Raw genomic sequence first — 21,732 nt, forward strand, 5'->3', positions numbered from 1 at the left:
GCAGTCGTTTTTATTTTTTGTTTAATAAGTATAACGCGTCCAAATTTCTTAACTTCCCGCTAAGAAAATCGAAGATATTCAAAAATCGGGACGTTATTGTTCTTACCCCGTTTTTCAAAAATCGAGTTTTTATCAGATCTCGACGTTTTAAGGTGTCAGGAAGCTTCCTTGACTTCTCTAGCGAGGGTGTCTGTATGGCTGTATGTATGTATGTATGTGTGTGTGTGTATGTGTGTGTGGATATATGTAAACCTCTTATAACTTTTGAACGGCTGGACCGATTTGATCTCGGTTGGTGCCATTCGAAGGGGCTTGACCAAAGAGCCCTAGTATTTGATCACGTACCAGTAGATGATCACTCCATGTATTTGTATATCTATATTCACAAATATAAGTATACAAATACATGGAGTGATCATATACTGGTACATGATCATCTATTTGGGCTTACTTTACCTTACCTTACCTCACTTCATCTAACCTTACTCCACTTAATAAAAAAAAAAAAAAAAAAAAATTATTAAGTTTAATAAATTACGAATTATTGAGATTAAAAATGTTTAAAAATCGACAATTTATTTCATGATGTTACAATATAATGTTAAAAATTTGGATTAAAATATTGTTAATATAAAATTCTTAAATGTAAAAAATTTTAAGTCATTATGTATAATTAATAAATAAGTAAATTGTTATTAATATATATATATAATTAGAATTCGCTATTTATGAAATCTACTTCCATTTCGGCTGCCGAATGGCCTTTTTTAATTTTGTTCTTGTTTTTATTGCTCTTATTTGTGTTAATATTGTTCTTGGTGTTCTGGTTCTTGTTTTAGTGGTTCTTGTTCTTGTTTTTGTTGTTCTCACCTTTATTATTGTTCCTCTTCTATTTCTGATTTATAATTCTTGTTAATATTGTTATTGTTGTTCTTCTTATTATCATTATCCTTGTTCTGGTTGTTCTTGTGTTTGTTCTTCGTGTTCTTGTTTTTGTTGTTCTCCTTATTATTATTATTGTAGCTTATTATTTTTTGTTTTTTTTTGTTCTTATTATTCTTGCCTTGTTTTGTTATTTTTGTTCATTTGGTTCTTGTTTCTATTGTTCTTGCTCCAGTTGTTCTTGTTCTTGTTTTTGTTGTTTTTACTCGTGTCATGAATGTTCTTATTGTTCTGGAACTTGTTTTTGTTGTTCTTGTTGCTTTTGTGGTTGTTCTTGTTGTTTTTTCGGTTGTTCTTCTTGTTTTTTTTGTTTACCTAACTTTATTTTCTAATTTTTTTTACGTTTCAATATTTTTATCATTATTCTTCTATTCTTAAAAAACATGGAACAATAACCATTACCTAAAATCAAATTTCAATCATAATGACAGTGACTGATGATCAATGACTATTTGATTGCCACTTTAAAAGTGTCAAATTTATTAACCACAAAAATATCCCCAGTACCATTCAATTAAATTCCGTCGATGGTGATTTATAACTTGAATTGACCGCGAGTTTGCATCATTAATGCAATTACTTTGACGCAAAAAAAATGAATTCATCAATTTCATATCTTTGATAGATGCTTTTTCGGCGGTTATTAAATTTGATTGATACCCGATATGAAATTCACGAGTCATGGATTAAAATTAATTTAAAATTAATATCAGGCAGTCGGTAATTTTTTAAACCCTAAACTTTAATAGCGATTGAATTACAAAACACCCTATGTAACTAATAACCGGTAGCTGTTGAAGATTATCACCAAGACGAATCAAATCCTTGGGAGCTAGTCGTAGCAACGCGTCTCAAGTTCCTCGGAAGGATTTAAAAAATTTAACAACCCCTTGGATCTTTTGACTCACCGACACTTTATATTAGTTGTATTAGCTGTACTATACCTCATATTATGTATACTAGAAGCAGTTTAGTGTAAAATGCACTCTGCAAGGCCGACTAGTAGGCACGTCTCCAATTTCACTCGATAGTTTTTTGCGATCGTAAACGCTCGCAAAATTAACTTTTGCTTCGATGCGCTCCATACTTTATTTAATTTTCATTTAGTCTTTTTTTCGCTTAAAAAAAAATTGTCAAATATAATTTAATTATTTTAACGCACAGGATTATCTAATTACATATAAATAAATAAATGTATTGAGATTTATTTACTATCGAGTCTGTTTTTCCAAGTTTATTTAATTCCGACGGTTTACAGTCCTCATAAAGTAACGAAGAATTTATTTCGAAAGGGCGGGATGGTCACGTTTCGCTACAGTACGTTTTTCTCGTTAAAGTCTGTTTCAGTTCTATTGTTAAACTCAACAAAAACTAAAACACTCCGGTCCATGATTAAATGTCACATAAAATACAAAAACAATATTGCTTTCCGTAAAAAAGTATATAAATTCAAAAAGAATCTTTTATTGTCATTTTAAAATACAAACTGTGTTTACTCTTTTTCTAAGAATTTTTTTTAAACACCTACCAATAAATACGATAAACGAGCTTCCAAATTGTTTTTCGTTATTAAAAAAAATTTTATTTTATTTAAAGCTTCATAGTAAATAAACTTTATTTTATCTGATGCTGTAAATTTTTTTAATTTATTATTATTATTATTATTTTTATTTTTTTTTTATTAAAATAAAAAAAATTAAATTAAAAAATTAAATTTTTTTTCAAATTCGCGGAATTTCGCGGTTTTTTGCGAATTGATCTTTTTAAATTAATATAGCCGTGTGAGTACTCATTTTAATGTATAAATTGGGAAATAAATATATTTAAAAATAATTCCGCTCTAAACTAAAGCCCGCTCTTCGGAATTGTATGCAAATGAGTGAAGGTAGCTCGCTACCAGCTCCAGCAAAGTACGGAATGAAAAGTTAGTGATGAGATTTTGGCCAGGAGGGCCGTTGTCTTTGAATAAAACATCTCCGGAGGAATTTAAAGAGTTTCTCGGGAGAGAAGGAGCGTGTGGGATGCCTAGCACCCGGATCTGCTGGCCAGCGAGCTTGGAGGTGATCCTGGCTGCTGCAGCAGCAGTTACTGGATCAAAAGTTGTTAAGTATACGTCTTACCGGGTGATACTAATTAAAATGAGTGTTCTGGACTCCAGCAGCCAGTCAGAGCTGGAACGGCTGTTGACTCAGATCATAATATAGCCGCACGGACGTATGCAGTCCCTTCACCCTCGGGGCGAAGAATATAAAGATCCTACTTAGTCGTTATTACGTTTATGCTACCATCCTTCTCTTCCCGGGTTAAATCACTCTCAGGTTTTTTCAGGCGCTCATTTGAATCCCTCCTGTCCACATATTCCCGTTCATGCTAGTCCACAGATATTATAATGCCCGCGGCCAGCCACTCTCAGCATTTATTATGTTAGAGCATGTCATGATCGCCCTACAGGCTCAATCAAAACAAATCAACACGGAAAATATTGATACTTTGTACCTAATATTCAGTCTCTCTACCTTTTATTACTACATCCAATAACTCGGTAATAGCCCAAGTAGTGGACACTTCCGACCAAATGCGATTGTTTAACCAACGGCTCTGATCTAATATCCAAGAAATTATTTTCGCGCTTCTGAATAATCATTATATTCTCAATTGTTCAAGAAAAATCATTTTAAATTTATTTAAAAAAATTTTTAACTAAAATTTTTCAAAAATTTTAAGTTAAAAGTAAAAAAAAAAATTATTTTGAAAAACAAAAAAATTTTTTTGATAAAAAATTAATTTTTTGAAAATTTTTAAATTGAAGAAAAAAAATTTTTTTTTTTTAAATTATTTTGAAAAATATAGAAATTTTTGTGATAAAAAATTAATTTTTTTGAAATTTTAAAAAATTTAATTTTTGAATTAAAAAAAAAAATTTTGAAAATAATTCAATAAAATAAAAAATTAAAAAAAAAAAAAAAACAGCAATAAATAAATTATTGTGATTTTATGTTATATTTTATAAATAATAATAATAGTGATAATAATATCTTGATATCCCGAACAATTTTAATTTATCCCATACCACCAAAGATAAAATCAACCCGACTATTTAGCGTCTAAAACGGTTTTTATCATCGATCGATATGACCAAGATTTCCATCTTAAACCTAAAAAGTATCTAAGCCGAAAGCTAAGAGTTTTAGATCCGATATCATCATTGAGCGGTACCATTGTTCTCCGAACTCAGCCACGCCTCGTGCCAGTAATTACAGCCATCTAACACTTACGTCGTGATTCCTTTGATGCGTGCGCCACATCAATATTCTTATCAATACAATCCCGTCCTCTCCCTCCACTTCTTCAATAACGCTCTCCCTAAAATCCCCCGAATTCCGAAAGCTCAAAACATAAAACAAAATATCCAGGGGCTGAATTGCCGAGACGTGGTCAAGTGATTCAGTGAAAAAAGTATAAAGTAAATTTATTTGACTGGAAAAAGCTTTCAATGCTCCGTAATGCTGACCAACTTCCTAGATTCTGCAATAACTTTCTCCGTAAACTGGAATTCCCACAAGTTTTCACAAAACATTTTTATTGCTGTTTTTCTTTAAACGTTTTTTATTTTGTCGAATTATTTAAGCGTGAAGTGCAAAAATCAAGATTTCAAATTTTTGGCACCTAAAATCGTATTTGGAAATAATATTATAAATAAAATTAATATAAAAAGCACATTTTAAGGAAGAAAAATGATTGCTGAATTAATTAAAATTTTTTAAAAATTTATTAATTGCTATTTTTACATAAAAAAGTAGTTTAATGGCTTACTATGAAGGTGTAAGCACGATAACTTTTCAAAATATTAATTTTTCAACTCAATTTATTTTTTAATCTCTTTATCAATCATCTAGGAAGCTAAGTTACATAAATGGCAGCTTAACATTGTTTTGTTTAGTTGTAATAAATTTTTTTCTTTTGAGCAGTAGGAGAAAGTGTGTAACCTTAAACTAATGAGATCGCAGAAAGTAACCCGCGCTATCTGCAGTGTTGACTCGCTAATTAATCAACTAACCGTTATCAATTTTTGGCGAGTTTTCTATCTCCGCTAATTATTGTGGGGGTCGCTGCAGGCCTTATTCGTCAGCTTCACGAGAAAACGACGATCGTGTAAAGGAATTCGTCGAGCGGCTCGTTTGTTCGTCAGACGCAGCTCCAGCTCTGTTGGCACTTCGGCATCTCTTTATCTTCGTATCTCACACCTTGACAAGAGGTGTCTCTTGTTCAAGGCTGACAGAGCGAAATTGCTTCTATCTGTTCTCTGGAAACACCTCTAGAAATCGGGTTTTTGCGGAATTGTACAGCCCAAACGATTTCTCACGTTGCCGATAACGACACGAGAGATCCAGAGGAAATTCCGATGAAAAATGCTCAAGATTTGGGAATATTGGGTTAATTAAGCCGGGATTTTCGGGAATCAAAACTATGCAGAGCATTTGGATGATATTCGGGAAAATGTAAATACTTTCGAGGATTAAAATAACTCAGCGGAAAATGCTTTATTGAAAATCCTGGCATGCAAAATTGAATTCCGGTGAATAATTTTCTTTACCGCGGTAGTGAGGGGTCAACGGGAGGCGGGGGTGGAAATAAAATTATCCGGACTAATAAATGATCAAATGAAGCTTAATAAAGAATTTTAAGAGGCTAAGTAAATAAAAATAGTAAAAATCTTCCTTTTAGTAATTATTAATTATTTTTTATCGTTTATTTATAAAATAAATTTTTTTGTTAAAACAAAAATAATAATAATAAATTGTGGGGTTTTTAAGCCTTGATTTATTAAAAAAATATTAATTCGCGGAAAACCGCGAAAATCCGCGAAATAGAAAAAATTATTAAAAAAAATTTTTTTTTTTATTTTCAAACGGTTTATTTATTAAAAATTATCTTACATAAATTTTTATAAAAAAATGAAAGGCTAAAATATCTTTGTAATAATTATAAATATTACTTTTAAAATTATAAAGTTTTAGATCTTAAGAAAATAACATAGGAGACATTTTTTATTACTAAAAATTTTATTACTCCATACAAAATCCTTCTATCATTGTCCAAGAGTAAGGGGAAGGAGAGTAAGGAGAACGATGACAAGAGAGAGAGAGAGAGAGAGAGAGAGAACACACACGGGTGATAGGTGTTGGTGTAGGTGGAACTGGTCCAAAGCTGGTCAAGAGCCCGGGGGACTTCTGCAGATAGGAGTTACCAGCTCGCCAGACGCCGAGGCCGAAGAAAGACTCACGGGCTTAATTAATGAGACGTATGCAGCAGCTGCAGATACCAGCGTGCATTGTAAATATAAAGAAGAAGGAAAACTATTGTCCTGGATATCCGAAGGTAGATTTATATTTATCCCAATTACCCGTTGGATTGTCACCAGATTTCTTACTCCGGTTAGGGAGCCGATCAGAATTTCTAACCCGTGGCAGTTAATTCCCTGTGCGTTAATGTAGGTGTGATTGAGCTCGAGTTTTTTCCCCGGTTGGACAACAGATGTCCTGCCTGGTGTAGTATCGGGAGTAGCACCAGATAAATTATTTTAAAAAACAAGTTTTAGTTTAAGTCAACTCATAAAATCCACCCACGTATATTATTCACCGGTTGTTCATTTGGTAAAAGTTATTGTGGATCGAAGCTTCGTTACCAACAGAAACCCATTAACCGATGATTTATCGAAGCGGATCCAATGAATATTGCGCAATGCTTATTATCCGATTGGACAGTATCTACCCCGAATCTAAAGTTGAATTGACGGAGCTGGAAAAAGTTGGCTGCGTTATCCTCTATTGGATCGTCGACACTGGATGATTCAGAGTAATGATCGCCCGTTCGTCTTTACTCCTGGCACCTTCTCCCCAAGACTCTGAAGAAGATCAGGAGCCGGGGCCTTGACGAATCGTCGACGATGCATCATTGTCACGGGTCCTTATACGAGAATAAAAACAACGTCTTGATAATTAATTCAAGTGAGTCTAACCCAATCCCCAATGATGGACAACAGAAATAACGACTGGAGGATGTTGCTTCGCAAATACTGATTGTTACGCTTTTTGGGTTTACATCTCATTACCTCCGACGATAAGATTAATGAGGCTACTGTATGCGAATGCCTCGGGAGATTTTATCGCCCCGAAAAAACTGCCAGCTAATTTTAGATTAAATTCATAAAAATCCGACGGTGCCAAAGGGGATTAATTTGTTTATGAATTATTCATCAGCGAATCAGGCGGCTTTCAAGAACCCGGCTTCACGCCACCCACTATTCTATTGCGGGATTTATTCAACTGGATCCTGATAGGACATTGGAGCCAGGTTGGGTAGAATTCGAGTAATTAGATTCATGAGTGCGATTCATCAAGTGTCTGGATGACGAATGGACGGAGATGATGTTCAATTAGCTACAAACGGTAGCTGATACTGCCAAGGGCACTTTTGCACTGACTGCTAATTCGATAGATCGATCATTAACCTCCTGCTCAAAGACACTCCAGATAATTCAATGGTAGTTTGGCGCCCAACCAGTCTTGTGATAGCGAATTGATTTAATAAGAGCTGATGTTGGGATTCTATGGGAGTCTAGAAATTTGAAAAAAATTTCAGTTGCATAGTAATTGTAAGTTGCTAGTTTATTAATTAAAAAAATAAAAAAACATTCATTTGTTTTGCTAAAGCTCTCCTGATTCTCTTGTTAAAAATGAACTTTAATTGCTGATGAGCTTTGAATATTTATTCAACCCCCGACAACAATATCTCGGATTACCATATTAACAATTAACCCGAAAATGGAATAGTTGATTAGCGAATTAAAATCGCTTTTAATAAATTAAACTTTTACGTAATTGGAGAATTATGACGGCACATGTTAAGGATAAATATATGCAAAGCCCTCTTGAATAGGCAGCCCCGGAGTTACTGGTGTGCTAGTCGCATACAGAAACCACCAACTACCCTACGAGCATTAGCATGCGTGCTATGAAATTTGTTCTTCGGGATTTCCTGGCTTCAAAGGGTTTACCAGTATCATTTGCTCAGGTGCATCGCAATTACCCAACACCGGTGCATTAATCCCAACACTGGCTTACCAGCTAAATTAAAACCACTGATTAATCCTGGGTCCCGTCAAAATGATCTTCAATCCAGCTGGCTCTGCAAATCATCAAAATTTTTGATCCAGAAAATATTTTTCAATTTTTTTTTTTTTTTTTTTTTGAAAGTTTGCTCATAATTTAAATTTTGAACTGAAACTTATTTTTTTTGGTCTATAAAATTATACCGTAACGAAAAAAAAAAATTAAAAAAAAAAATAATTCGATTTTTGAAATTAAAAAACAATTTTTTCACTCAAAAAGACTCAAAAAAAAAAAAAATAGTCGGTATTTTTGGAAAATTTAATTATTCTCATTAGCTGGCACCTTACAAGAGTCGCAATCAGCGATTCAGTGGTCGTTGGCAGGATGTGTATTAGTTTGGTGTGTTATTACTCCAGCGAGTTGTTTGAAGACGAGGATGATCATAAAACGGGGATGAGTATGTAGCATACGTGATGGGTGATGGGAAAATGAAAAATAAAAGTGAGAAGGAGAATATAAGCAAGAAGCTATCAACGTAAATCAATAACGGGAGCACTCGGACGGCTTATAGGCCAGCTGCTGCTGGTTCTGCTTCTGCTGTTGGTACGAAGCATTCCGCTGGCTATTACCTTTCTTTTTTCATCAATATTGTTGTTGTTATTCAACTGCGAATAAAGTATGCTGGAGTACTCGCTTACTGCGTATCACGCTCGTGATTACCTCGTAAATAAACATTTTTATCATACATTCTTCGTTTCGCTTCATTTTATAACTAATTTTCCTTTTCCCGGCTGCTGCCATTTCTCCAAGCCATTGTGTGCTCCCCAGGACCATTCGACCGGGTTCATAAATCCTCCCGATGGTTTATGTACTAAAAACTATCAGCTCTGGTAATGACTTCTAAGTTTGCTTAATGGGATTCGCTTTTTACGGCAATTACTCTGGCCAAAGTCTAGAGATAGACCGTTTCACTGGATTTCGGTTAATTATTCGCTGATAAATGTGCTGCTGTTGTTTTATGGAGAGGGTTTCGAGAATTAACAGTTACTTTAGAATAATCTGAATTTTTTACTTTAAATTAAGGCACTTTTGAAATAAATTTTGGAAATAACATCGCGATAAGATCAACCGCTAATTATTTAAGGACTCTGCAAGACCTTCAAATCCTGCCAAAAAAAAGGACCTACCACGAGCAATAAGTAATTATAAAACTGCCATAATTTGGAGCTTCTTTTTCTTCTTTGGGTCGTACATCATCGCCGGGTAAATTAGTTGATACAATAAATTGAGCGACCCTTTCTGCATGCTCAGGTAGTAGCAGGTACTCTGTATGCATAGAGTAGCTGCAGAATTCACCAGCAGCTCCTATTCCTCAAGTGAGTTGAAAAGAGACAAGCGCTGGGTGCTTTGCTGCTCTTAATAACGCCCCGGGCGGCGGGCAGTATCTTTGATTTTAAAGAGATACGATCCATTCGGAATATCGGGTGTCTATTCTTCTGCCCGCGAGCTACGATACCGGATCGATGCTTCCAATCAAGGTTATATACATTCAAGTGTTACTTTTTTTGTCAATTTTGATAGGTTTAAATTATATCTATAATAAAAACTCAATTTTTCGGTTCCAAATATTGGATTGTTCAAAATTTTATTTTCAATTTTAACAATTTATTTTCCGTAATTACCCAAATTGTTGATCATTCTTAATGTTTCTTGGGACCAATCACATGTTTTTCTGTCAGCCCGACAATTTCTATCGCAACACTCCTCATCAGAAGTACACTGTAACAAAGAATTAATTTAAATCAATAAAATAAAATAAAATCGGTAATTTTAGTGAAATTAGTACGTAATTAATGCCACAAGCATCATAAAAAAGTACAAAAAAATTTTTTATTTCAATAATTAAATAATAAAAATTAACTCTCTTGTAGCGAGAAGATTTAGCGATCATGCGCCACCTGTCGGAATTTTCCAAAACTAACTTTTTACAAAAAAAGTAATAAATGTTTTTATACACTTAAATAATTATCTAAAACAATTCTATCAAGAATTTTTACCGAAAATTTTTTGAAATTTGGGTTGAGTAAAAAATTAATCAAATTTAAGCCAACGAAACTTGAAGATGCGTAATTATATAAACAGATTAATGTATATAAATGTATTTACAGAAAACCTTACCTTTACTCTCCATTGTTTGCATCCGTTGGCGCCCAACGCAACCAAAACGAGTAAAAATAAAAATTGACGTAGCCAACTAAACAACACATATTTTTAAAATTGGATCTTGAACAAATAAATTTATTTTACAAAGCAAGCTTAAATAAAATGGTTTCTCAGTCGTATGACTTGTTTTTCCCGGTTCTCGGCTTTTTATCTATCACAAATAATTATTTTGATAATTGCTTTTGTTAAATAGAAATATATCTATTAGATTACAGTTCTTATCGTTTTTTTTTCTCCTTGAAAATATGATGTTATTTAAATTTTGCGTTAAACATTATTTAATAAAAATTACTATAGTAAAATAGTTAAAATTATTTTAATTTTCTTTTTGTGTGAAATTCGTATTTAAAAAAAGAAATTTTTTATTTTTGGTTAATTATTTTTCTGAAGATTTAGATAAAATTATTTATAAGAAATTAGCTAAAAAATATTTTAATAATGAATTAAATAGAAGTTATTCTAATTTATATTGGAAAATAAACTTTATAATGTTTTTTTCAAAATTTGATGTAATTGACTCATGAAATAGCTTCTTATCACAGACCATAAAGCATTTCAAGCGATAAAACATGAATGATAATTTATAAAAATAATAAAATTACACATTTGCTGGCAGTAGATCGATCAAAGATTGTTGTGAGTCGCCAGTAGTTCCATAAATGATAATTCGCGACAGAATTAAGATGTGTTATTAATCATCCGAGTGTGCGTGACTCGTCACATCGCTAACTGGATTGCTTTAATTCACTTTGCTAAGTGAAAGTTAAACCAAATATGATACAGAAAGCCTCATTTATTAATAAAAAGTCCCTCGGTTTATTTTAACACTCTTAATTAATTATTAAAAAGTTTTTTTATGCAAATTTTTATTTAATTTATTTTAAAAATTAAAAAACAATTTAGTAATTATTAAAAAATATTTTAATAAAAAAAAAATTAATTCTATCAATTGCAAAATTAAAAAAAAATTTTTTTTGACCTCAACAAGTTTCCTGTTAGCTGTTTAGTGACTTAAAAAAAAATTCTTGAATAGAAACAACTACGGAGAGATTTTCTTGGCCGAACGCCTGCAATTACCCGGAGCCAAACCGGTAAGTTGAGGCGGGACGACCCTCGACCCTTTGGGAGCTGCGACCACTGGATCCGCGGAGGCCCGCTCAATGTAATCACAATCATGTGCTGCACTGCTTAATGCATCTCCCCCGTTTTCCCCCGGACTTTCTTATTACTTTCGATCGTGCTCCGAAACTGGCTTAAGATTTTCCCCCTCTAAAATACTAAAAAATTTGTAATTTAACTGTTTATTGTTACTAGCGACTCTTATTCTCAATAATATAGATATATTAATTCGAAGATTATATATTGTCTGCGCAGGATAATTATTTTGATTTTTAAAAGTTTACTCTGGAGGCATATATGCTTTACAATTTCGGGCATTCTCGGTGATCGAGAGTTGTTATATGTAATTGACGTAAATGCCTCGAATAATGAGAAAAAAGATAATAATAATGGAAAATAACTTGAGTTGGCAAGACTGTTATTATTTAAGTTATTTGCGAAATAATTTCTGTAACTGTCTTTGCAATTCTAAAGACACTTTTGGTTACTTCTCTCTTTAAAAAGGTAAATCCCGATGTACTTAATATGTATGTATGTTATTATTTATTGTAATTCCGTACTTCTATTTATATTTTTCAACTGAGATTTAAATTCCTTTAGCAATTGCTGCAAATTACTAACAATCTTAAGTACTCGCGTTTATTTTCTTACTATTATTATTATTATTATTATTATTATTATTTTTTTTTAATTAGACTGATTTGTTTTGCAAGTTGTGTTTATTCATGAATTAAGTTAAGAAATAATTTTTATTAAAATCTTATTTAAATATTATTATTTTTTTTTTTAATTTTTAGAAAATTAATTTTATAAAAAGTAAAATTAATAAATATTAAAAAAAAAATTTTTTTTAATATTTTTTTTTAATTAATTAATGAGTGTATAATAAAAATAATTGATATTTTTTTAATTTAATTTATTAATATCTTAATAATAAGAAAAAAAAATTTTTATTCAACTTATAATGAAGACAAACAACAAGAATTAAACAAAAGTCGTTTAATAATGTATTTAATATTGCTATTAAATATTCAAAACGTCTATTCTAGAATTAAAGTTCCCAAGAAGCGGCGTAGTGAATATTAATCCCTCTGAAAAGTTTTTTATTTCACCACAAATTATAAAAAAAAAAAAAAAAAAAATGAAATGAAGCTGAACTTTGAGAAAGTTCATTACACTTTTTACACCATAAGTTATTAAAAAATTAATCTTTTATTTTATCTTTGTATATAATTAACTGAATAAACCTCGGCGTGGTTCTCAAGCTCGAGGGATTAATGAGAAATTAATTAAAATTTAATAGCTAATAATTTGGTCCTCCCACCGCCTTACTGAAATAATAATAAACAGTATGATTGACTCTGAATAGCTAAATATTTATTATTATTTTTATACGAATAGATAATAATTTAAAAAAAAACACGAAAAAGTGCTCAAAAGTTTGTTGTCCGGCTTACGATTTATAAATATATTTCGAGAGTGGATATTCGAAGGATTTAAAAGTGATCCCGAGTCTCCACAGGTGTTCGCGTCGAATTGTTCACTAATCTCCATTACAAAATTACATTAGTCCCGGATGTAACGCTTCGTTACTTATTATTGTACTTAAATTCAAGAATTTTTAATAAAATTATTAATTTTTTGGAATAAAAATACTGGAAATTAATTTTTTTATCAAAGCTAGGCTAAAGTTAATGCACAAAATGAAATTGAAATGAGATAAGAGATAAATGAAAATATAAATTTATATCATAATATTTTGATTTATATTATCAATTTATTGTAATGGGAACGTGGGATGATGCGGGTTTTATTTCTGTCGGGGATTATTGTAATACTGACCTCTGAGTCCTCTAAGTGCCTCGAGCAAGCACGACCACTGAAAATACCTTTCTTTATATTTTTTAAGATAAATACTTAACAAATAAAAATAAATTTGAATTATATTAAAAAAAATTTTTTTTTAATTTATAAATTTTCCTTTTCATAAAATAATTTTTTAAAAATTCAGAAAAATTTAACTTTGAGTTGTTAAAGAATTAAATAATAATAATATATGATTAAACTAACAATGGTGTCTAAAGTAAATTCAAAATGTCTAACTTTAATGAAAATATGAAAATGTAAAACTAAAAACAAAAGTAACTTTTGTGCGGGTTTAGTCTCTCGCGTCTTGTTAACCCAAGTTTGCACATAATGAAGCGTAAATTACAGTATGAGTAGAGTACAACTCATTTTCATGAAACTCGATTGTCTTGTGCAGAAACGGTGCACGTTAAATGGAAACAGCGAAACTTTTTCCCTGAAAGACGACTTGGGAATGTTTGAAGCCCCTTTGATCATTCAGAACGCTCTTTTATACTTACTATATAATATATTTTTACATAAATTTTCCGAGCAATATTATAGAGCGCGAGCCAGGTCAACTTGATCATCCGCTCAAAGCATTCCTACTGAATAAATTTTATTTTTAATGCAATAACATCCAATCATTGTTCACTTTGTTGTTTTCAATTTAAAAATTCTTATCAAATAATTTATTCTATTTCTTCCAATGCTTCGGAATTTTTCTCAGGAGAAAAAGAACTTTCTCTTATCGTGCTGCAAAATACAATCAAGAAAGCACTAAAGTATCCTTGGAATCTCCGAAAACTGTTGAAATAAATACCGAAATTCCTCGAGTACATATATAAAAAAATCCGAGGGCACTTAATTCGTAATTTAAACGCGAAAGTCGGTGTAGACTTATTATCCAATTACATCGATTTAAACGGGACAAACGAGCAGCACTTCCGAGTGCCAGATGTCCGAGCAAAGAAGTCACCGTGACCATGTTGCGCACGCGATCGACTATTTTTTCCGATAAAGTTTAATAAAATATTTACAAATTTTTTTTGGAAAATCTCATTTTTTTGTGGAAATATTATTAATTAAATAAAAAAGAATTGCAAGATTTTTCTAATGAATTTATTAGGAAAAACTTGCAGAAAAATTCTATTTAATTTACATCTTAAATATATTTTTTTAGAAATAAAATTTTTACATTTCAAAAATTGTTATTTTTTTAATAGAAAAATTGTAAATTTTTTATTGGAAAAAATGTAAATTTTTTTTTAGGAAAAATGTAAATTTCCTTATTGGAAAAAATTGTAATTTTCGCGTGAAAAAAAATTTTAAGTTTACATGGAAAAAATGTAAATTTGATAAAAGAAAATTTGTAAATTTAATATTGAAGTAAATTTACATGAAAAAAAATCTAATTTTTCAGTGTAAGAAATGTAAATTTTTCTCATGGAAAATTGTTTAATTTACACGAAATAATGTAAAGTTTTGAGGAAAAATGTTAATTTAAAACGTGAAAAATATATAAATATACGTGGAAAAAATTTACAATGGCAGAAATTGTAAATTTAGTGTGTAAATAAAATCTTAAGTTTACAAGGATAAAAATGTATATTTAATGTGTGGAAAAAATCTTAAATTTGCATGAAAAATAATGTAAATTTTTAAGGGAAAATTTACATTTAGCACGCAAAAAATATTTTATTTTTCACGAAAAAAATATAAATTAAACTCTATAAAGTTAGTAAATTTAATATTTAAAAAAATGTAAATTTAGGACGTGGAAATAGTCTTAAGTTTACAAGGAAAATAATGTAAATTTTTCATGGCAAAAAATATAAACTAAGTGCATGGAAATAAAGTCTTAAATTTATACGGAAAAAATTATAAAATACAACGCAAACTTAAAATGGAAAAATATGTTAATTTACATGAAAATTAAAGTAAATTTTTAAAGAAAAAATGTAAATTTAGCATTCAAATAATACATTATATAATTATATATTTCCAAAACTCTTATATAATTTTATATAGACATTTATATAACCTCATAAAAAATTTTTCCCGAGTATTTAATTTCATCAGATCCATTCCAGTAAATTAATAATTTTTTTTATAAAAATACCAATTCTTATACAACCATTTCAGTATCTTCCACACATGTTTTTCTCAACGAACAGTTTTTTACCGATTTAGCAGTCATAAAAGTGAGTCACATTCTACCGAAAAACAGGCCTATAAAGATTCAAAGTCTTTCCGAGGTCTATTTCGGTAAATAATTACGATAACTTTTACGGTCATATGTGTGTTCACTTCTTTGTAGCTCATAGAAGAAAGATAACCGCTTACCTCCACACTCGACTCACATGTGATGACTCGTATCTCGTACTACGCATGTAATGTGTCATCATTTACTCTTAAATTAATCAGCAGTCTCAACAGAGATCTAGTGTTTGCATAGCTGTCAACTCAGCTCAGTGTGCCAAGATCACACGTGCTACAATCTGATTTTATTCTCTGTTCGACTGATAAAAAATTATATTTAATCACTCATGACCTGATTTGTGCAATTTAAATTGGGATTAATTAAAATGATCGTGCTGCGTGAGTCAAAATTCAAGAAAATTTCCGTGGAAATTTTTTGCCTTGTTATTTGTAAGTAGAAAAATTTATTTTTTTACAATTTTAAAATCAATTAAATTTTTTGTAGAAAATTTTAAATATTTTTTTATAAAAATAAAATTAAAAAATAATTTTTTTTTAATTTTTAATAAACTAAAATTTTTAGTAGCTGCTGCATTAATACCGACGAATTTTTACATCGAGCCGCATAACAGAGGATTTTTTTGCAATGACCAAACAATAATGTACCCACGTGTCTTAAAAGAAACAGTATCAAATTTAACACTTGGAATTATAGCTCTAATTTTTTTAATACTGGTAGGTATAAAAATAAATTAATTAATCTCAATAAAAAGTAATTTTCTGTCACTTAAAAAATAATAATAATCATAATTACGCTTAATTGAAAAAGATTATTATCGGGGAAATTTTTCACGCCCGAAAAACGCGGTCATCTCAGCAATTACTCACCTTCAAAGTGCCAAATTGGATTACATTAATTTACCACAAGGTAATTATGAGTACAAGAGTAAGATTCATCATCTTCAATAAAAAAATGATTAATATTTATTTAATTAAAATTATTTAAGGCAGGGACTTACTTGATCGGAGGTATAACCACAGTGCTGATCGGCGATGTTATTAAATTAACTGTCGGGAGACTGAGGCCCCATTTTTTGGACGTTTGTGCTCCAAATATCGACTGCACCTTGGCGACCAATCTTAATCGGTATGTTGGTCCGGGAGAGTTTGTTTGTACGTCTAATTTTACTGATGATTTAAGGAATGCAAGGTATTGCAAATTTTTATTTTTATTATTTTATTTTAAAAAATTATTATAAAAAATAGAAAAAAAATTTTTTATCAAAATTTTTAATTTTTTTTTTTTTTTTTTTTTTTTTTTTCCAGATTATCATTTCCGTCGAGTCATTCATCGACCCTCACTTATGTCGGCGTCTACTTTATCGTAAATAAAATTAGTATACTTAATGATTATAATTATGATTATCAAACAATAATCACAATAATTATTCTAGTGTTACTTACAATTGAGAATAACATCCAGAAATTTAAAAATGCTAAAATATTTTCTCCAATTCATTGTTGTGTCGGTAATTTGGTTTATTTCAATGACGAGAATCTCGGACTATTTTCACCACTGGAGTGATGTTACTGTCGGAATGATGATTGGTCTAGTCAATGCGCTAATTACTGTGAGTGTGATTGCTATCATTAATCATCATATCATCATGAATCATTATCGTATCACAAATCATTAAATAGAAGTGTTTTGATGCTAATTTATTAACACTTAGTTAATTTAATATTATTATCATTATTTATATTTTTATAATTATGTTTAATTAATTATATAAAAATTAAAATTTATAAGTATAAGATGTAACCGGGGGTGGGGGTTTGCCCAGGTCCAGTTAGCTACCCCTTTCCTCTTTAGAAAGGGCGCCACTGGGATTTTAGACACGGTGTCCCAGAAACCGGAGGAGCATGAGAGGGAAAAGACAGGGTCGTGAGAAGTCCGAGAAAGGCTGTAAATAAAACTGAGAAAATTTATTTATAAAAATTAAACTGATTTATTAACCAACTCCACAAACTTAACAATCTCCTTAAAACTAACTTAATTGTGAGAACCTCTCACCTACGCTAAATGGCCCTTGCCAATTTTTCCTATAACTAATTAACCAATTTATTCAACCTCGTCACTCTGACGGAATATCTCAATATCTTAATTTCCTCGTCAACCTGACGGAATACCATAAAATACCAACTAATTACCTCGTCAACCTGACGGAATACCAATTAACATAATTTACCTCGTCAACCTGACGGAATACCAGTTAAAACCTATTCCCGACTGCGCCCCCGACTCGGGCGTCTACGCAGCGGTTTCCTAACTTAATCCGTTGTACCCCCGACTCGGGCGTCTATACAACGTTTCTAAATACTCACTAAATTCCATACAAAAATCGTCCACCGGACGCTAACTTAATACACACTTTCTCTAATTACTCAAATTTCTTCGAATTACTAATTATCTAAATTCCTTGAATTTTACGCTTAACATTTCTTTAATACCAATTACCAAATTCACTAATTTAATTCATTACCAAATTTTATCAATCAAAATTATTCAATTAAAGTCATTAACTATTTTCTCAATAAACTAATTTACTAGATTTACTAAATTAATTAAATTCAGCCCAACGGCCTAGAATTAATTTTACAAAATTTCAAATTTCAAATTCTACAAATTTAACAAGCCTCATTAAATATTCAAACTGCATATATTCCAAAGTGACCTTGACTATCTAAATTACACAAATGCTTCTACTATTTCAACTTAATCAAATAATTTTAACTAAATAATTTCCCATAACTAAAAGGCTTGTAACAACTAATTAATTGACATTTATGAATAATTTACTTATAAAAGAATCTACTAAATTAAAAGTGACATCTGAGACAATAGCGATCATTAATTGACAAATTTTATTACAGTTAATTCGGCCTCTCAATTTTCAAATTCAAGCTTGGCCTGAAATAATTGTAATAATAATACCTGACTTAACTTTTACAACTCTCCAAACGTTAAGTGAAGTCCCGGTGGAAACGGGCGAAATCAGCGGCTGGTTGGTCTCTCTCTCTCTCGTCTCCAATAAACTTTCCGGCTCCAAGTAATGGGTTCCCAATTCCGGATCGTAGATTGACGTCCTTCTCGATGGTCCTGAATCTCGATGACAGAATTTATTACACAGCACTACACTGACTCACTGTTGTGCCAAAAGCCTCACTGTCTCAAAGCGTCACTGGCTCAAAAGCCTGGCTCAAAAGTTGTTACTTGTTCCAAGGGCTGGCTCAAAAAAGCCTTGATGTTTCTTTTGTCGGATCTTTTATAACCCTTGACTCCGAGTTCTCGAACTTTCCTATTGTCAACCCCGCTTCGTTTTTTGGGGACAGCAGTGGGGACTTTCGATTTGCACGCCCGGTGACAAGTCTGAACTACTTGTCAAAATCGAACGGTAAGGGAAAACCCTCATTTATCGTGGCGTCAATAAAGTGGTCGATAACGACCATGGGAAGTTCAGTTTTCCCTGTCACAAAGAAAAAAATTCATTTTATTAAAAATGATTTTTTAATTCGCGGTTTTCCGCGAATTGATATTTTTAAATAAGTCTATTAAATATTCCAACATACATAAGTTCTCCAAAAGTAGAAAAAAAAATTTTTTATTTTATAATTAAATCCTTAGAATTTAATTATTTGCTAGCGAGAAAATTTAGCGATCATGCGCCACCTGTTGGAAATTTTTAACACTATTTTTTTTTTTATTATAGGTATTTTTAATTGCCGATTTATTCCAAGAATTTCAAGGATACGAAATTAAAAACGACCGAAATGACAAAACCACAAAAATTGACATTCATGTCGCTACTTGACAGCTTATTGTAACATTGTAAATAATATTATTTTGTACATATATTAAATAAATTAAATTATTTTAAAAAACGTAATTTTTTTTTAATTTTTTTAGACTTTTAAAATTTAAAAATTTTTTATAAGTCTATTAATTATTTAATATTCTTCAAATAAATCAATCAACTCAAATTTATTTCAATAAATAAGATTGTCTAATGATTTAAAAATTGACAATTAAATAAATTTGAAATCTATGGTCACTAATTTGATTTTAATTACCTCCATAACAACAATAAAGATAATCTGACTCTTATTACTTTCATATTTATATTTAGACTTTATCAAAAATTCCTTAAATTTTTCTCCAGGTAAACTCAGTCTAGAACTTGCTTTTAAAATAGTCGGATCATATTTAAATTTTTGAAATAAAATCTCAAAATGACAAAAATTTTTAAATCTAACGGCACTAAAATGATCGTGGATATTTTGTGTTTATTACTGTGTAAAAATTAAAATTTTTTATCAATTATTTATAATAATAATAATTACTCAAAAATATTAATAAAAAAAATTTTAATTATTTTTTTAGTATCTGCGGCTTTAGTCACAGTTAATTTTTTTATGGAGCCGCACAAGCGCGGATTTTTTTGTGATGATCAAACATTAATGTATCCTTACATTGCTCATACTGTGTTTTCAACTTCAAAAGTTATTATTTTAGGATTTGTATTCTTGTTTTTGGTCCGTATTAATTAAAATAAATTTAATTAATAAATTTATTGTAAAAAATTAATTTTTTTAGATTATAATCGCAGAAATTTTTCTTGGAAGGAAAAATAGAAGGCAGCCATTGAAATTGTTCTATTATAACATTCCCAATTGGGGATTTTTTAGTTACCATACGGTGAGAATAAATTTACAAAATAAATTAAAAATAATAATAAACGATAAATTAAAAGATTAAATTTTTCATTTTTTTGAATAATAATAATTGCAGGGAGGTTATTATGTAATCGGTACTTTAACAACTCTATTAATCGGTGACGTAATGAAATATTTTACCGGAAGATTGCGTCCAAATTTTATGGAGTTATGTAATCCGAGCATTAATTGCAGTTTGCCGATTAATCAAAACAGATATATAACTCCTGAACAATTCGAGTGTACAAGCGTTTACGGAGATTCTGCCGCTAAAGAAGCCAGGTATTTATCATCAATCATCAATAATTAATTAATAATCATTATTAATTATGAGACAAGTTGTCAGACATTAAAAATTTAATAACAATTAAATTATTAAAAAAAAATTTAATTAAAAAGTTTCGCATGTAAAAATTAATAAAAATTACAAGTGAAAATTTTTAGAAGAATTTTTTTGTTGTAATTAATTTGTTAAAAAAATTCTTTAAATTTACAGCTTAATTTTTTTTTTAGACTATCATTTCCTTCAAATCACGCGTCCTGCGTCGCTTTCTTCGGCGTCTTCTTAATCGTGAGTGAAAAATAAAAATTTGATTTAAAAATTTTTTTTTTTTTTTAAATAACAAGAATTTTATTAATTATTTGCATTTCAGTGTTACTTGCAATCACGAATGACTAGTAGCATCTTAAAAATACCTAAGCACTTACTTCAAGCCGCTCTTGTCTTGATGATTTCATTTATTTCAATGACGAGAATCTCGAACTATAGGCACCACTGGAGCGACGTTGCTGCGGGAATTTTAATTGGTTCCGCAAACGCTTTAATTACCGTAAAAAATTTTTATAATATTTTAGTGTATGTTATTTTTTATGCTTGTTTATTATCAATAAATATTTTCATCGCAGGTATTTATAATGGCCAATTTATTTAAAAAAGACCAGCCAGAAAAAGTCGAGCATGATTATCAACTCGACCATGAGCAGCAACGTGATATTGATAATTATATTGAAGACCGTAATAATAATACTATTAATGTCTATCCTAAAATGGACGTTGAGATGATAATTTAATAATTTATCTATTAATTAATTCTATAAATAAATTTTTTATTTATTTTTTAATTAGTAAGTTTGGATTTTTGTACAAAATTATTTTTTTTTTGTTTAAATAAAATGATTTAAATCTTAAAAAATGTCAACTTATATCTGTAAAAATGTTAAAATTCAAAATTTTAAATATTAAAAATTTTAATAAATTTAAAAATTTTAATAAATTTTTTTTGTGTTAACTTTAATGAAAATAAAAAAGATCGATATACATTCGTAACTTTCATTCAAAAAATTCCAGGACACCGAATTAACCTTTGACCCGGCAATATGTACGGATTGTACAAGTTTAACCTTAAATCACCTCGTGTAAGCGGAACCCGACAATTTGCCGATTAAAAAAAAATAATAACAGACTCTTAGCTGTTTTCTGAGCGGAGTTGGCAATCACAAGCTCCTCTGTTTCCCC

General features: G+C 30.2%; 2 protein-coding genes and 1 long non-coding RNA gene across 7 annotated transcripts; 2 read left to right on the forward strand and 1 right to left on the reverse strand.

Annotated features, from left to right (window-relative positions):
• Nucleotides 1–9,665: 9,665 nt before the first annotated feature.
• On the reverse strand, nt 9,666–10,404 carry LOC141536880 (uncharacterized). The gene is made up of 2 exons (XR_012480815.1): nt 10,233–10,404; nt 9,666–9,833 (listed from the first exon to the last, which is right to left on the reverse strand). It is a non-coding gene; the product is annotated as an uncharacterized LOC141536880 (long non-coding RNA).
• Nucleotides 10,405–15,439: 5,035 nt separating this feature from the next.
• Nucleotides 15,440–18,314, forward strand: LOC141536958 (putative phosphatidate phosphatase). Of its 3 annotated transcripts, none has more exons than XM_074257787.1 (7): nt 15,440–15,893; nt 16,027–16,178; nt 16,273–16,371; nt 16,451–16,653; nt 16,770–16,827; nt 16,898–17,074; nt 17,294–18,314. In XM_074257787.1, exons 1-7 carry the CDS (start codon nt 15,830–15,832, stop codon nt 17,390–17,392), a joined length of 852 nt encoding a protein of 283 aa, XP_074113888.1. In that variant the 5' UTR covers nt 15,440–15,829; the 3' UTR covers nt 17,393–18,314. The 3 variants fall into 3 exon arrangements, with proteins under 3 accessions (XP_074113888.1, XP_074113886.1, XP_074113885.1); XM_074257785.1 differs by having other exon boundaries at nt 15,443–15,893; nt 16,030–16,178; nt 17,288–18,314; XM_074257784.1 differs by having other exon boundaries at nt 15,492–15,893; nt 17,288–18,314.
• A 933-nt stretch (nt 18,315–19,247) lies between these two features.
• LOC141536956 (putative phosphatidate phosphatase) lies at nt 19,248–21,450 on the forward strand. Of its 3 annotated transcripts, none has more exons than XM_074257783.1 (7): nt 19,248–19,332; nt 19,885–20,036; nt 20,098–20,199; nt 20,293–20,498; nt 20,730–20,787; nt 20,870–21,046; nt 21,123–21,446. In XM_074257783.1, exons 2-7 carry the CDS (start codon nt 19,917–19,919, stop codon nt 21,285–21,287), a joined length of 828 nt encoding a protein of 275 aa, XP_074113884.1. In that variant the 5' UTR covers nt 19,248–19,332; nt 19,885–19,916; the 3' UTR covers nt 21,288–21,446. The 3 variants fall into 3 exon arrangements, with proteins under 3 accessions (XP_074113884.1, XP_074113883.1, XP_074113882.1); XM_074257782.1 differs by lacking the exon at nt 19,248–19,332 and adding an exon at nt 19,675–19,797 and having other exon boundaries at nt 19,885–20,003; nt 21,123–21,450; XM_074257781.1 differs by lacking the exon at nt 19,248–19,332 and adding an exon at nt 19,675–19,797 and having other exon boundaries at nt 21,123–21,447.
• Nucleotides 21,451–21,732: the final 282 nt, after the last annotated feature.

This window comes from Cotesia typhae, unplaced genomic scaffold (genome assembly GCF_013202065.1).
Source record: "Cotesia typhae breed Kobodo isofemale line unplaced genomic scaffold, CoteBio_Ctyphae scaffold_45, whole genome shotgun sequence".
Taxonomy (NCBI): Eukaryota; Metazoa; Arthropoda; class Insecta; order Hymenoptera; family Braconidae; genus Cotesia; species Cotesia typhae.